We start from the raw sequence: 14,134 nt of genomic DNA, 5'->3' as shown, positions 1-14,134 counted from the left end.
AGCATCTATCTGATGAGTAGCCCGGCGGCATTAATTTTACCCGCCTAGGGAAAACTTGCGGTACTATAAATTTATGGCTACGGAAAGGGAAAGCAGAAAACAAAAACTGAAGTGAATATGAAGAAAAACTGCAGACATTCAATTTACAAGTCTCATGGTTCATTCGATGCACTCGATGAGGTGAGCAATTTAGAAGTGGCTCCTCATTTTTCTTGTGTTTATAAACCGTATTTTCATTTTGTATTATTGTCTTCAATTTGTAAAAAGAGTTGACTAGTATTGCCATGCATCGCTTTTCAATATATAGATCCCTCAAGCCTCCTCTCCAGATCATCTCTAACCTATATATACCCTCTTCTACAGCTCCAAGCGTCTCACCTCAGCTCCTTTCTCCCCCACCGCTCAATTAACTACCGCTCTTCAGTCCGCAGTGAGTGACGCAAAGGGTGTGTACAGTGTACCACTAGCACGAACATGGACCCTCGCTTTTAATCCGCAATGGGTGTGGGCATATAAGGCAAAAGCAAGCAAGCCGCGGGGGACAGAATGAGAACTGGGGAAACTGGAGAGGGCGGGGGGGGGGGGGGGGCGAAGCCAGTGTTGCCATCACTTAGGTATATCGCATCGGCATAGCGACTGTGAAAGCGTTATGTACCAACACACGCACGCGTACGCATTCGATGAGAAAGAGGAGGGGGTAAGACGCGTTCCACTTTCACCATCGGTGTCGCGCTCCTCAGTGAGCACTCTCGCTTTCGTTGCCTTCGTAGAAGGCGGCGGCGCCGGTTTGTAGAAGAAAGGGCGAAACGCGGAATGAAAAGAAGAAAGTTGAGGAGGGCCGCGAGGCAATAAGGATAGCGGCGGAAAGCGCGCGCGCTGTTGCGTCGGAAACAGTGCTCGGCAGGATTGAATCCGGAAGCGGGAGCTGCTGCTTTTGAGCCGGCTTTCGACCAGCGGCCTCGAAAATAGCACTACGAGCCTGTGGTGTGTGTGGCAGTGGCCAGTCGGAGGCCACAGCAGTGGTGAGGAGTCCCGTGCACTGCATCGATCGGACACGCTCCCCGGAGGAGCAAGAGGCGCACTGCAGGGGTCGACACAGGCTCGTCAGTCTGGCCACGATCTGCGTAGCCGGTCGCGCAGTCGTCTCTCGCTGAGTGGGGCAGCCAGCAGAGTTCGTCAGCCGAGCCCTGATAGTGGACTGCTTTGTAGTGGCGGTGGTTCACACGCGGCCTTCATCATCGACTCCTGCTCATCACTCAACAAAGGTGACAAAAGAGACAGGTGAGTGTCATGTTGATCGGAAGCAGCCAGTCAAGTGCGAGAGTGCGCATACACTATCATCCTTGTCCTGTGCAAGCATCGCTCTCTTTATCTTTACTTTTGTGATATGATCATGCATCTAGACCAAACAAGTTGAGCAAACAAACGTGATCTTGCTGCTGCTGCTGCCATTTCGCTTGCACTGTACCGTCTTTGCCAAAAGTAACCAGGCTGCGTGTTCCGCTTCTCAGTCGGACAGTACCGAATTCGTACTACTAATGAAGCTGTAAATCTATGCAAAGTAAAGGCGAGCTCCCGTCCTCACTTCTTAGCAAGTTACGATCCTCTATCCGTGTTGGCTTTAGAATACAAGTGAGAAGGAAAACATGCAGTCTGGTTACTTTTGCCAAAGACGGTACTTTCATTTAACGAAGATCGCGCCAGTACCAAGCAAGAATTGTGATGCGCATTGTTATGTGTTTACAACACTTACGTCATAAAATAGCTCTGAGAGATAGGCTGACAACTTCTAGCTATCAATGATAGGACATCTTAACCAATGCAACCAACAAGAATGGTTCCCAGGGAGGCAATGACAAACCGCATCTACATGAATTTCGCGTATCTCGCACATCACAGATGATGATTTTTCTGCAAGCAGAAATGGAGCGCTCATTACTCTCGTCATCAAAGAGCAATATGCAGGCACGTTTAGCCAAAATGCGGGCGACACAAATGAAGCCTAGTGAAAGACATCTCGTACGTAATAACCATGAGCATAACTAGCCCCTTATCCTATGACATTTATAGCAGCCGGCCCGACCATGTTTTAAAGAAACAACCTGAGTCGGAAGAAATGTGTGGCTTGCGCTGTCCTCGAATCAGCGCAGACCTAAACGAAGGAGGATTTGAGTGCCTTGGCTTTAGCCTTCAGCTCGACAGTTCATTAGAGGAGTGAACAAAAAAAAAAGAAGGTCTTCTTTAATTTTTACTAACGGAGAGTAAACGCTGAGAGGCAAGAAGAAGAAAAAACGCCAGAATGAGACACCAAAGAACACCTGTCTTTTTGACAGGCCGTATTAAATAAAACTCGAACTTTCTTCGCGACGTCAGCAGCCCGTGCACGTCAGCGCAGTGCGACTCACGAGTTGCAACTTTTCTTAAGATCTGTACACCTTCGCAGATCGTAGGGCTTCGTTATAGAGGAGCCTTGTCCACACGACCGGCAGGCGCTTCGGATAACTATCCCGCGCTACAGACACATCGCCGTGTTTGTGATTTTTTTTCCTCTAGTCATTTCCTCTTTCCTCCCATCTCACTCTGGCTTGCCCAATAAGGTATTACAAGGCGTTACTAGTTTTGCAAAACTGTCAACTAAAAAAACTGTCGTCCGCTGCATAGCACGGACTATTTTTTACTTTAGCTATTTTATCACGCACGGTTCTTAGCATACGCCCTTTGTCTCAATCCACCAAGCCTTGAAATGCACCGCACGCGAGGTGCGACGCGTTCGAAAGGAAGCACTAACGTGTTTATTACTGAACCTGGCCTCGTTTGCCATGCACACGGCGCTGTCAGGCTAAAGCCTGTTCTCCGATGTGCAGAAGCAAAGAGTTATTATGTTTGTGCGACATTACATTTCTTTAAGTAGCGAAATGAATGCAGCGCATATTGTAGATGTGGTTTCACATGAAAGAGCCGTGACTGTCAAAATGAGATGATGGAGAGAAAAAACCTTGATTTAATTTACATGAGAGTGTGCACAGCACATATGGAATAAAAGTTCATACCCTGACCAGCTTGGATTTACCTCAGCTGCCTGGTAAAAAATGTAGGCTAAGCCTCTCATAAGCCACACTTTCCTAAATCCATTCAGCATATTCAAGAGCTTACATAATGAAGCTTATACTGAGATCCTCCAGCCACTACAACCCATTCAGTGCGTGAGAAAGGAATCTGTGGGTTTGTACTATCGCTTTAATTTTCACACGAAGGGCGTGTTGTTTTTTAACTGATTTTCGGCAACAAGGAGACAAATCTAGAAAGAACTGGAAGCTTACGTGATACACCAACTTCATGTCAACGCTCCGGTGATATGTAGGCACACTGAACTTAGCACGCTGCTTTTTTAGAGGCTTCCAACATGAAAATTTCATAGTAGTTCTTCTGACTGTCAGCTTTATGGCCATGCGATAAAGTCACTTCTATAGAGGCACCAATCAGCAATTCTTTTTCATCGCCAAATATGCAAAAAAGATGCCAACACATACAATATCAACACATTCGAACACATAGCAATATCTGTTTGCATTGTTAACAGCAGTTTCATAACCTAGTCTACTGAAGTTATCTTCCTCCGTATTCTGCTCTAAAATTGGTTAAATTGGTTTCGCGGTGAAGCGAATTGCATCTAGTACTACTGTACTAGACGCCTTGTCAAAATTGTTGAGCCAATGGGGTCTGCTTCTGAGCCGCTTCGTGCGGCTTGTAATGCATTTCAAGCGTTCCGAATATCTTTTTTTTTTTACGGTAAGAATATTTTTGTTTTACCCGCTCGAATGAGAAGAACCTGCAGTAATGCTAAATTAGCTCAACCACACGGCTCAGAAGCAGACCCCCTGATGTCTCCGCACTTTTGACAAGGCCGTACCTGTTGTACCTCGAACAACTAATTGTAATGAGTGCACATCGCGAAACCGTGCTTTCAGTTCTTCTTTCGTATATCTGTCCTTCGCGTGCAGGCACCTTGAGCGCTATGCGGTTAGCTGTTTTCCTGGGCGTGGCTGCTGGTCTAGCCGCCGTCGCCTCTGCTGCGAAGATATACCGGCCTGCAGTGTACACGAGTTCCGGAAAGCTCGTGGGACTAAAGAAAGAGGCATTCGGCCGCCCTATCGATGTCTTCTACGGGATACCTTACGCACAGCCGCCTGTGGATGAGCTTCGCTTCCAGAAGCCTCTGCCAGTGACACCCTGGAAGGGACTGCGCGATGCTTCGACGCCACCGTTCCCATGCAAGCAGCCAGACTTTTTCGTCCACCAAAACTACACGATACTGACGCGAAACTCCACCGAGGATTGCCTCTACCTGAACGTGTGGACGCCCGCGAGGTACTGTCGGGACGTCAAGACCTGCGGTCCGAAGGCAGTCATGGTGTTCATCTACGGCGGGGCGTTCACGTACGGCAGCAGTAGCTGGTCCTTCTACGACGGCATCCATTTCGCCGCGGCAGGAGACGTGGTCGTGGTCACGCTTAATTACAGGGTCGGGCCATTCGGCTTCTTCAGCTCTGGACTTGATGGCCTCAACGGCAACCAAGGTATGTACGACCAGATCCTCGCGCTCACGTGGGTCAAGTCCAACATTAAGCATTTCGGTGGCGACTCCGAGCTGATCACCGTGTTCGGACAAAGCGCGGGAGCCATCTCAGTAGGCTACTTACTAGTGTCGCCGCTAAGTCGAGGTCTCTTCCGGCGAGCCATCATGGAGAGCGGCAGCCCCTTCTGGATGCTGCACGACAGTCGGGACACTGCGCTTCAGAAGAGCTATTCCCTGGCTAATGCTTTGGGCTGCACCAAGGGTTTCGACAAGAGCATCGAGGACCCGCAGGTGATGTCGTGTCTTCGCTCTAAGGACGCCAACGAGATCGTAAGCGTCGCTACGGAGGTTCTAGGGACTCAAGCTGAAACTTTCTTCCCAAGCCGTGACGGCGAACTTTTCCCTGACGATGCCAATGTTCTCATGGACGCCATGAGAACTTCCGGAGTTGAACTACTCATAGGAAACAACAGGAACGAAGGTACTTACTTTGTGTACAACTTCCTGGCCAAGGGACTCAAATTTCACAATCTGGCTCATATCACAAAAGACGAACTCGGTTTCTACATGGTATTGTTCTTCAGGACTATGCTGCAGTCTGGCGGCGTGAATGAAATTCGTGAGTTCTATTTGGATAAACTGAACAGCAGTGACCCTAATGTGATTCTGCAGCGTGGATCGGACGCTGTAGGCGATTTTCTGATCACCTGCCCCAGTCGCTACTTTGCGGAGAAGTATCAGCGAAAAGGTCAGCCTGTGTATTACTACCAGTTCTCGCACCGACCCAGCTTCAGCGTGTGGCCCGAGTGGATGGGAGCGACGCACTTTGATGAGTTCCCTTTTGTGTTCGCGCACGCCATGGCTTTCCCCGAGATGGTGACGCCTGAAGAAGTCACGCTGAGCAGGCAGATGGTCGACATCTGGACTACGTTCGCCAAATTCGGGTGAGTAATGGCCACCCCTGTAGATCGCACACTCTCCTTTTTGAGGGGAAATGCTGTACGTCAGTGGTATTTGGTGGGGCGCTTTAGCGTTTAAAGGGGTTAATTGCATGATACGACTGCTCTTTGGGAAGCGTGTTGTTCCTTAAAGGAGAAATCTGTTATACCATCGGTCCTTGGGTAGCGCGTACTCTACTAGTTGTTTTCTTCAATATGGTAACTAATTTTCTCTACAGAGTCGCGTGTATAAAATGCACTTAGACTGCTCAGCTTTCTCGTCAATTCTAATGTTTTTCATTACTGTACAGCCGATGCGGCTTCGTGCATAAGTACTCCTTTTTCAGCCTCGTTTCCTGCTCAAGACGCACACGCAAACGCGAGAGTAACCTTAACTGAAATTTTCACATGCGCACAGGCTCACCTATAATGTTTCTAAAGACCCTGTGATTCTCAGCAAGCACAACAGGGAAGTTTCGAGCTACGGCGTTTTGCTCATTGTTACGCAAAAACAATGCCCCATTCAACAGTTTGTCTCTAATCGCACACGACCCCGACACTCCTCGCCGTTTCTGTCGTGTCTAACGAAGTGTAGCTTTGATAACCAAAATGAGCTTAGAGTGGAGCGCAAGGCCGTAACTTAAATTACTGGCACAGCAGAGGTAGCCGAGGTACCAAGGGCAGCCGTGCAGTAAAGCGACCTTGGGTGCTGCACAGCGCGCCGCAATGGACTTAGTTAATCTAGATTCCTCCTCCACGTTATTTCTGTTGCCGTTACGCTGCTTTCAGTGGCTGAACAACGTGGGCAAGAGCAATTAATCTTGATGTCGATATAACTTTCTTACGAGCCCGACGCGTTGGAGGGAGTGATCTTTCACTCGGTGCCGGACAAAGCCACCTAATTAACTGCATGTGTTTTGCACTCAACTATACCCCATGGCTTGTTCCTTTTTCATTCATTTCTTTCGCTTGTTCCTGCCTACATCATTTCTGGTTTTGTAATGCGCACTATTAAGTTTTCTTGTTTCAATGTATCCTATATTTGGCTTAGAAGAAAACTGTTTCATGGCTCATATCACTGAAATTATGCAAAACTCTTAGTTGGAGGTTGTCACCAGGGGGCCGGCCACCCAATTCACAAGAACGATCGTTCACGCCGAGACATTTGTGTGATCTGATAACGCATGCGCAGAGTCGCGTGTATAAAGTGCACTTCGACTGCTCAGCTTTACTCAGGCATGACAGGAGGACTGCGATTATATAGCTTACACGTTGTGTAGCTCACATTATTTTCCAGACGGACTGTAGCCGTCAAGCACCAGAACTGGCTCCAGGTGCAAATAGCTGTGCATATTCGGCTCGTGACTAGCTGATGCAGCCTCCGCAACACTGCGCGTTATTAGTGAGACATAGTAAGCAGGCCCCGCCGACTGACCTAAACGGTTTGCGGTTCTGCGCCCTTTCTTTCTGGCCTCGTTGCAATCAACAACTCCGCGTTCCTAAACTCACTCTAACACATAAGTCTCGCTTGCGAGTCGTTCCACAGAGTGAGTGGGCCTACGAGGTGAACTGCATTTCCCCGTGCATATAGACTAGGTGCTCGCGATTCGTGCCCCTCGTGTACTTGCCTCGAAGAAAGTGCCGCTTGCTCTCCGCGCTACTTGCTTACATAAAGGGAGAACCTTATCCATTTGCTCTCGTTTTCAGCACGCAGGCTAGCGGCGAGGTACCTGATTGGAAAAAGAAAGTGAGCAAAGCGGTGTCACCTAATTTTGCGACCTCGCTGAGAGAGTTTTTTGTTCTTCGCCTGGCTCTTCAGTTGAGGCGAGAGTAGCGTAGAAACTCTATCCGGAGTCTCTGATGCAACTCAGCGCAGCAGCGATGCTTTTTATCTTCACTCCATACGGGCGATTTGGTGCGCGGAATTCAATCCAAGTCGAGAAAGGTATTTCGCAAAGAAACGCTTCCTTCAAGGCAGCGTGATCAGTCTTGTCTTTCACTTGAACCAGAAACGTATGCTCCCAAGCTATACGCTCATAGCATTTTTGTGGATTTGTATCGCCATGCCTGACCATTGAGTACGTGTACAGGAATGTTTAAGCTGACGTAAACAGTAGCGCACATCATTCACAACGCTACAGCATTCAACTGTCATCATGATTTTTTTTTCAGCCATGATGCGAGAGATGGTAATTATCCATCATTTACATCGGCCTTATATAAGCACATTTTTGGTAATATAACGTGGATGTTTGCAACAACAGTCGCTTGAATGAAATATTATTTTCAGGAGCATGTGAATGGCTTATTTTTTCTTTTTCTTTATCAAGACGTAATCGAATACGAATAGAGTAGCTAAAACCGAATCACACACCGTATTGACCGGTGATAGAAGCGATATGAATACGATAGATTCATTGTACTAATCACGAATATTCGTACAAAAAGAATAAATGTGCGAAAGGTGTAGCTGTCGGGGCTGTCGCTGTGATACCATGCTATACCTTAATAGTTTAAAGCTACAGGTGAGAACCGACGTGACATTAATCCGCATTAAGGGGCTGCAAAATGAGGTCAGTATATTAACTCAAGGATTGCAAAGTTATACTTGCAGAAAAAATTAACTTTTCTAATTTATGACGACGGAGAATAAACTAGAGAATGAGTAGATGCCTTCGAGATCAGGCATTGAGGCAGGGTTTGAATATTCCTGCCGCGTCGTCCACTGTGAGAACCATGAAAGGCAGGCGCCACGCTAATGAACTGTATCGCGGCAGTTAACCCTTCCTCCGCACTCATCGCGGAAGTATGGTAGACGCCGTCAATGTGGGTCCTGTTTTTGAAACGTTTGTCGACGAGAAACATGGCAATTCATATTCGAACGTCGTGTCAGTTATTCGGAACGTATCGCAAATGTTCTGAATATATATATCCAATTCGACTGATATTTTAAACAGAAACATTTGATCTGTTAGAATAATTGAATGAAAAGATTTTATATTCGCTTTTCAAAATTTTCGAATATTCGTATATCCCTAATTGCATTGTACTGTTCTGAGCCTGCGTGGCTGTTCTCTTATCATATGTTTCTGGCATTCGCTGCAGTTGTACGAAATTTAAAATGAATTACATTCATTAATAGGCGACACAAATTGGCAATTAACTCAGCCTCGATTTCAACTTGAAGTTTTAAGATCGTACAGCACCAGAACAAGCGCATATACTGCGAGAATGAGCTGAACCCATGGGAGTCAAAAAAGCGTTGTTCGCAATATCGCCTACGAAGTTTGCTCTAATCACAGCTCGTAGCTGATCTGCCATCAAATATTTTTCACTGCCTCTCTCCACAATCGCCTTCCGCTAACATAAAGGGCGAGTTCAAGGACGTAGCGTCTAGCTAAGCCACGTCCTCTGACAAATCCCCGTTCTCTCGTGCCCCAGACAGGCCGCCACCTTCACCCCATCGTATGAAGAGTTTGCACAGTGGGTATGGGAGAGGAGCTACCGTTCCAAGACGGCAGTCCCTCACTCCAGCTTCGGCAGATGCGGATGGTGCTCCAGGGCAATAAAAAGACCACCGCATTAAGTGCTCTCTATAGGCTACCGGCAAAGCCCTGACCGGACCACCCGTCTCAAGGGTCGTGAGCCGCACCTTCTCGTAAATAGCCTAGCGTATATACGCCACAACGAGGCTGACAGCCGACGACAGGATTTGCCGAAGCGGGAGAATAGCAATTATTGGCCAGCTGAACATCGGCAAGTATGAGCGAGCGAGAGGCGGGTCGGCTGTTTACGGCATATTTCAAGGCTGTGCGCGCAAAGTCTGTGCCTCTGACTTGATCATTTCGTTCGCGGTGCACCGGTGTAAATTCAGAGCGGCTATGCTATACTTCCCGAGCGGTGGCACAGGCACTTAAACTGAGCAGTCGCAAACAGAAACAAGGCGGCGCTCATTCTTTGTCTAAGAATGCTTGTATTCCTCGAAACGATAACACGCCAGAGTTCGTAGGAAAACGCACTGCGTCATGTGAAATAAGAAAATGGGGCGTAAAAATGATACACAAAGGTCTATTTTGGAGTGAAAGTTGGTCTGGCAGCTTATGCGAGCCGCTAGCAAGACGGGCTCGGAAGCGTCCAGCGAAGTCGCCTCCTCTTCACGACTGTGCTGCCAAACCGACGCACTCGCCCTCTCTGCACATCCATCGTCTACAGGGCAATCGAGCAGTTTTCCAGAATTCCAAGCTTCGTATAAAAGCTCAGCAGCTGCGTGCAAGTTCTTCCTCTAATACATGCTATACTTCGACCGGTTTCTGCAATCATAGATTGTATTGAATCAAGATTCCCGTAACCTAAAGGGCTTTATGCGAGCGAAGATCGGAACTCTCCTCCAAAAAAAAAGCAAATTTGAAGTATTTATTTGTTTATTTTAGGTCCGTGAAGGGAAGCTAGAAACCACACCATGCATTTTTCTTTGTAAAGATAGATTTTTGGCGCTTCATGACTAATTTATTGGAACCCTCTAATGCTAACGCATTAACACTGCACTAATTCCGTCATAATTTAGTTGTTTGCTTATTTGCCTTGATGTAACCACAGGAACAACACCTACATTTTATTTTCTGCCCTTTCTTAGATGATAAAAGCCTTGCTTTCAGTGCAAGTGTAGCCTCTTCGTCATTACAACATGATAAACTATTGATAACGGCATGCTTTAATTCGTGCTATCGGTTGCCTTTCGATGCCTCAATTTTTAACAAAAATTAGAATTAAACCTCAAATAACAAATTTCGAAAGAACCAGTGCCAACTACTAGCGAATAGGTAAAACTTGAAATAATGGCTGCCATTATTCTTTTACGCCAGTAAACCATGCTTGCGCGTAGACCTGGGTGCAAGGATCCTTAAAGTCAGCATGAGTAAGAAGACGCTCTTACGTATATATCGCTGAACAACTCCTATGCCCGTTAGTCTGCCACATACGGCGCTCCGTTCGCTAAACGTGACCCAGTGGGCACCGCCTACTGTCACTGCTAGAAGTGACTATTTCTTCTTCGTAGCTTCAGAAGGTTTTTGAAATGGTGTCTGCCTTTTTGCGCTAACAACGAAATAGGTTCCAAGGAAAAATACATTACCTACGTCTAATCATGCACACCTATCTGAATTTCTGATGCAAGCGTGCCGAGAAAAAAGTTGCACGTGTTTTTCTTTCTTTCTTTTCTTTTCTTTTCTGTGAGCAAGAAATGCAGCCATTAAGCGCTCGTGTCTCCGGCTTGTGAAAGAGGGTGAACCGTTCAAGGTCACTAAGTCGCGCAACCATACACAGACCCAGACACGCGAGTGCTCACGTTTACGAGGACGAAAAATCACCCTGGAAAGCTCTCAAACTGCCAAAGGCAACGTCACTGACCAACTGAAGCACCTGAATGAGCGAACACTTAGTATGAGACAGCTCCTATCGGCGGGATACAAATGCACTGAGGCTATGCGGTTGCAATATCATCCGTTGACGAATATTTTCCTTGGACAACGGGTCTCCGTGAGATGCTGTCTCTATACTCGTTCATGGCGCGTGACAGAATGATTCACCACCCGGAACTGCAGCAACTTTTTGATGGAGTCATATCAATCAGCCGGGGTGGCGCGAGGAATCGCCACGGACCATTGCAGATGCGGCGAGCTGTTCTTTACTCGCCTCCATGTAAGAGCTCCGGTGCTGTGAGGCGACGCTAATAAGTAATAAAAAACGCAGCGACGGGAAAGTAAAGTCCTCCTTCATTTAGCCCTATAGCAAGATACACACCGTGATTAGGTGCAACGCTGGTTAGCGTTAGGCAAGGCCGCGAGCTTGCATACATCTATGAAAGCAGGAGGACGACTACTATTCCACAACTCATTTGGGCCAGCCTTACGCGGAGTGCAGAGGCCTTGAGTGCACAATCAGCGTCAGCGGTTATATCGTTTCTTCCTTTTATTTTAGTTTCTGACGGAACAATTTTCCTCCGAGACAGGATTCAGTTTCCACTGCAAACATCGGTTTGACTTGAGACTATACAATTACATCGTGCACCGTTATATGCCGTTATATGCTACAGCACACCATAATTGTTTCTAATCCGGTGTGATTCCAGTCACTTTTCACCTTAAATATGATATTCAGGAGGGCAAGAATAGCAGCTTTGCGAAATGGAGCATTTTACATGTGCTCGGTGGCCGACTATGCTGCCCTATCGTGGTTTGAAAGGACGCATTTCTATTGTTTCCCTCACTACCATTAATCCCGCCGCATGATTCCGTTAACGCTCTTTCAAGTTTGAAAGAAAAGTACGAATAATGTTTACTGTTTAGTGCGAATTAACTACGCGTATAATTGCATATTCGCGCAGACGTGGTAATGTGGGGATGGTCCTATTATTGTTTTTCGAGTACACTCGGATGATGGCCTCTTACAGGTCGCCGCGTACAGGACTCGTGGGATGTCTACGCCAGCGATGATATGGGATAGTGCTACATATAAAAAAAAAATAAACTACGCACAAAGCTCAACATCAGGTGGAGGTAGCAAAGAACGGTTAGCCGATCAATGCAACGCGCTTTTTAGCCGGACGTTTACTATATTTAAAAGCCTTAATATAACAAAATAATCACTGAAGAAACTTACGCTAAGCCTTGGTACTTGCCCTCTTCCTTCAGTGCTCATTTGTGTCAGCTCCTTCTTAATTTGTTCGGAAATAAGCATGATGTCATGAAATTTTTTTCTCTTCGTGTTTCATAGTAACCCGAAAACAACTATCAGTGACGGGGTAGTCGGTTTTTCACGTAGGCAGGCTCTCGTCTTCCACTCAGCGCCGATAATATGGTGGAAGCCAAACCCGCAGCATAGCGCGACCATGCATGCACCAAGTGGCCTTCAATCTTGCAATATTCTGCACCGTCTGTGGTTACATTCCATTCATTATTATTATGAGAAAGGCTCTACGCTGCTTTCTTACCCAAGAGAAAGCGCCTAATGAGGCACTTCACTTCGGTGACGCAACAGAAGCTGTTATGGTTGTATACAAAAGACGCGCGGTGGTGACCGACTGGAAGAAATGAAGTGCTCATTATAAAGGCCTCATTTATTGCTTTTATACATAGCCATTTCTTTTTTTTTTTTGTTATAAGCCTACCAACTTCTATTTTCCTAACATTGTGAGATAACGGTCCATAGCTGTCTTGTTCGCTTCTTTTTTTCTTCCCTCCAGGCGCATGACAACACTGGGAAAGATAGCGTGGCCCCGGTACTCAGCAGCGGGACCGTACATGGTGGACATTGCCCTAAAGAGCCTCACAATCAAGAAGGGACCTCAGGAGGAGAACTGCAACTTCTGGAGACGCTACTTTGCCCTCGACGGTTGAGCGTTGCTGCGCGCCCCATTGCAGTTTTCACAAGTGCCAAAGCAGAGGGCACCACACATCGAAATCTAGTGCGTGTGCCCACCTCTGGAGGTCACGCCTCTCGCAGAATAGCGGCAGTCAATGCGCCGTTTTTATGCTATATGCGTAAGGTGACGAAGTTAACATCATTACAGTCCAATCCAGTATCATAGTTAACGACAGATAGCTAGGAAGTGAAACCTTGAGAGACCTCACTTAGCAATCTATAGGTGCGTCAGATCACATTGCTCTGTTGTTCAAACGCATTGTTTGCCATTCATTATGTCTACAGGCGTTTTCCAATTGGCCCGCTGCTGGAGCAAATAACCTTTTCGGTAGTCAAGTGGTTATTTTGAAAATATTCAGCTCTGAAATCAACAGTAGTGATAGGATTTTATACACACGTGATCCCGATATGATACCGTTAATTTAGTTGTTTTTTTGTTGTCGTTGTTGTTAAAACCCTGATTGCAGTAGGGCAACTTTAGAAAGCTATTATGTTTTGCAGCTAAGAACGAGGAAAAAATAAGAATGTAATCATTTAATGCTATACGCCGCACAATCTTAATGAATGCATTGTTTTTTCTTTTTCTTTTTTTTCGTTTTTTATGGAAGCCGTAGAATGTCGCCTCTGATTGTTGTAACCCCCTTCGACACTGTCTCGGAAATGTCAAAAGTAATCTGTGCGCGCCTTTTTTCAGTGCATATTTGTAGAGATGTATGTTCATTATTAACGCGTAATACGATACGAATGCTGATATCTGAGTTCTTTTTCGAGAATATGTGGCCCTTGCCATGAGCAAACTAATAAATATTTACTGCGGAGGACACATCCCTAAGAGTTCAAGTATCATTTCACAATCAACTTTGCAAGCAGTCTGCTGATATATTTTACATCGCTTCCTCTTCTTTATCTAACGCTGAAAGAAAACTCCTAATTAACTCTGCTCTCGTTGTGAAATAAAGCTGTGTACATCGATCGGAGAACTTTATCAGCAAAGAATGCCGGTCTGTTTCCGTGCTTCGGAGCGAGGCTAGTGGATGACGTAAAGGCGAAAGAGAAGAGCGAAGTGTGAAGTAAGAATGACTGAAGTACGCAAATGTCGGGCGCGAAAATCACGCGGCATTGTCTAAGCCTGTCGTCCAAGCGCGAAGCTCTCAGCAAGCTGAATAACTAGTAGAAAATCTTCATGATCGACGATCCCTGC

General features: G+C 46.5%; 1 protein-coding gene across 1 annotated transcript; it reads left to right on the top strand.

Moving 5' to 3' along the window:
- Positions 1–4,012: 4,012 nt before the first annotated feature.
- On the top strand, positions 4,013–12,908 carry LOC146185581 (acetylcholinesterase-1-like). The gene is made up of 2 exons (XM_084605559.1): positions 4,013–5,520; positions 12,755–12,908. The coding sequence occupies exons 1-2, from the start codon at positions 4,016–4,018 to the stop codon at positions 12,906–12,908; spliced, it is 1,659 nt and encodes a 552-aa protein (XP_084461685.1). The 5' UTR covers positions 4,013–4,015.
- Positions 12,909–14,134: the final 1,226 nt, after the last annotated feature.

The sequence above is a fragment of the Amblyomma maculatum genome, chromosome 6, assembly GCF_055883805.1.
Source record: "Amblyomma maculatum isolate TAMU_Amacu chromosome 6, ASM5588380v1, whole genome shotgun sequence".
Taxonomy (NCBI): domain Eukaryota; kingdom Metazoa; phylum Arthropoda; class Arachnida; order Ixodida; family Ixodidae; genus Amblyomma; species Amblyomma maculatum.
The sequence above is the reverse complement of the archived record's forward strand: the minus strand, read 5'-3'. Positions and strand labels throughout refer to the sequence as shown.

What these genes read in the sequence shown, in the direction of transcription:
- LOC146185581 (XM_084605559.1), top strand. Translation starts at nt 4,016, where the DNA reads ATGCGGTTAGCTGTTTTCCTGGGCGTGGCTGCTGGTCTAGCCGCCGTC. An exon ending in ACTACGTTCGCCAAATTCGG is followed by an intron (nt 5,521 to 12,754) that starts GTGAGTAATGGC and finishes TCTTCCCTCCAG; the next exon opens with GCGCATGACAACACTGGGAA.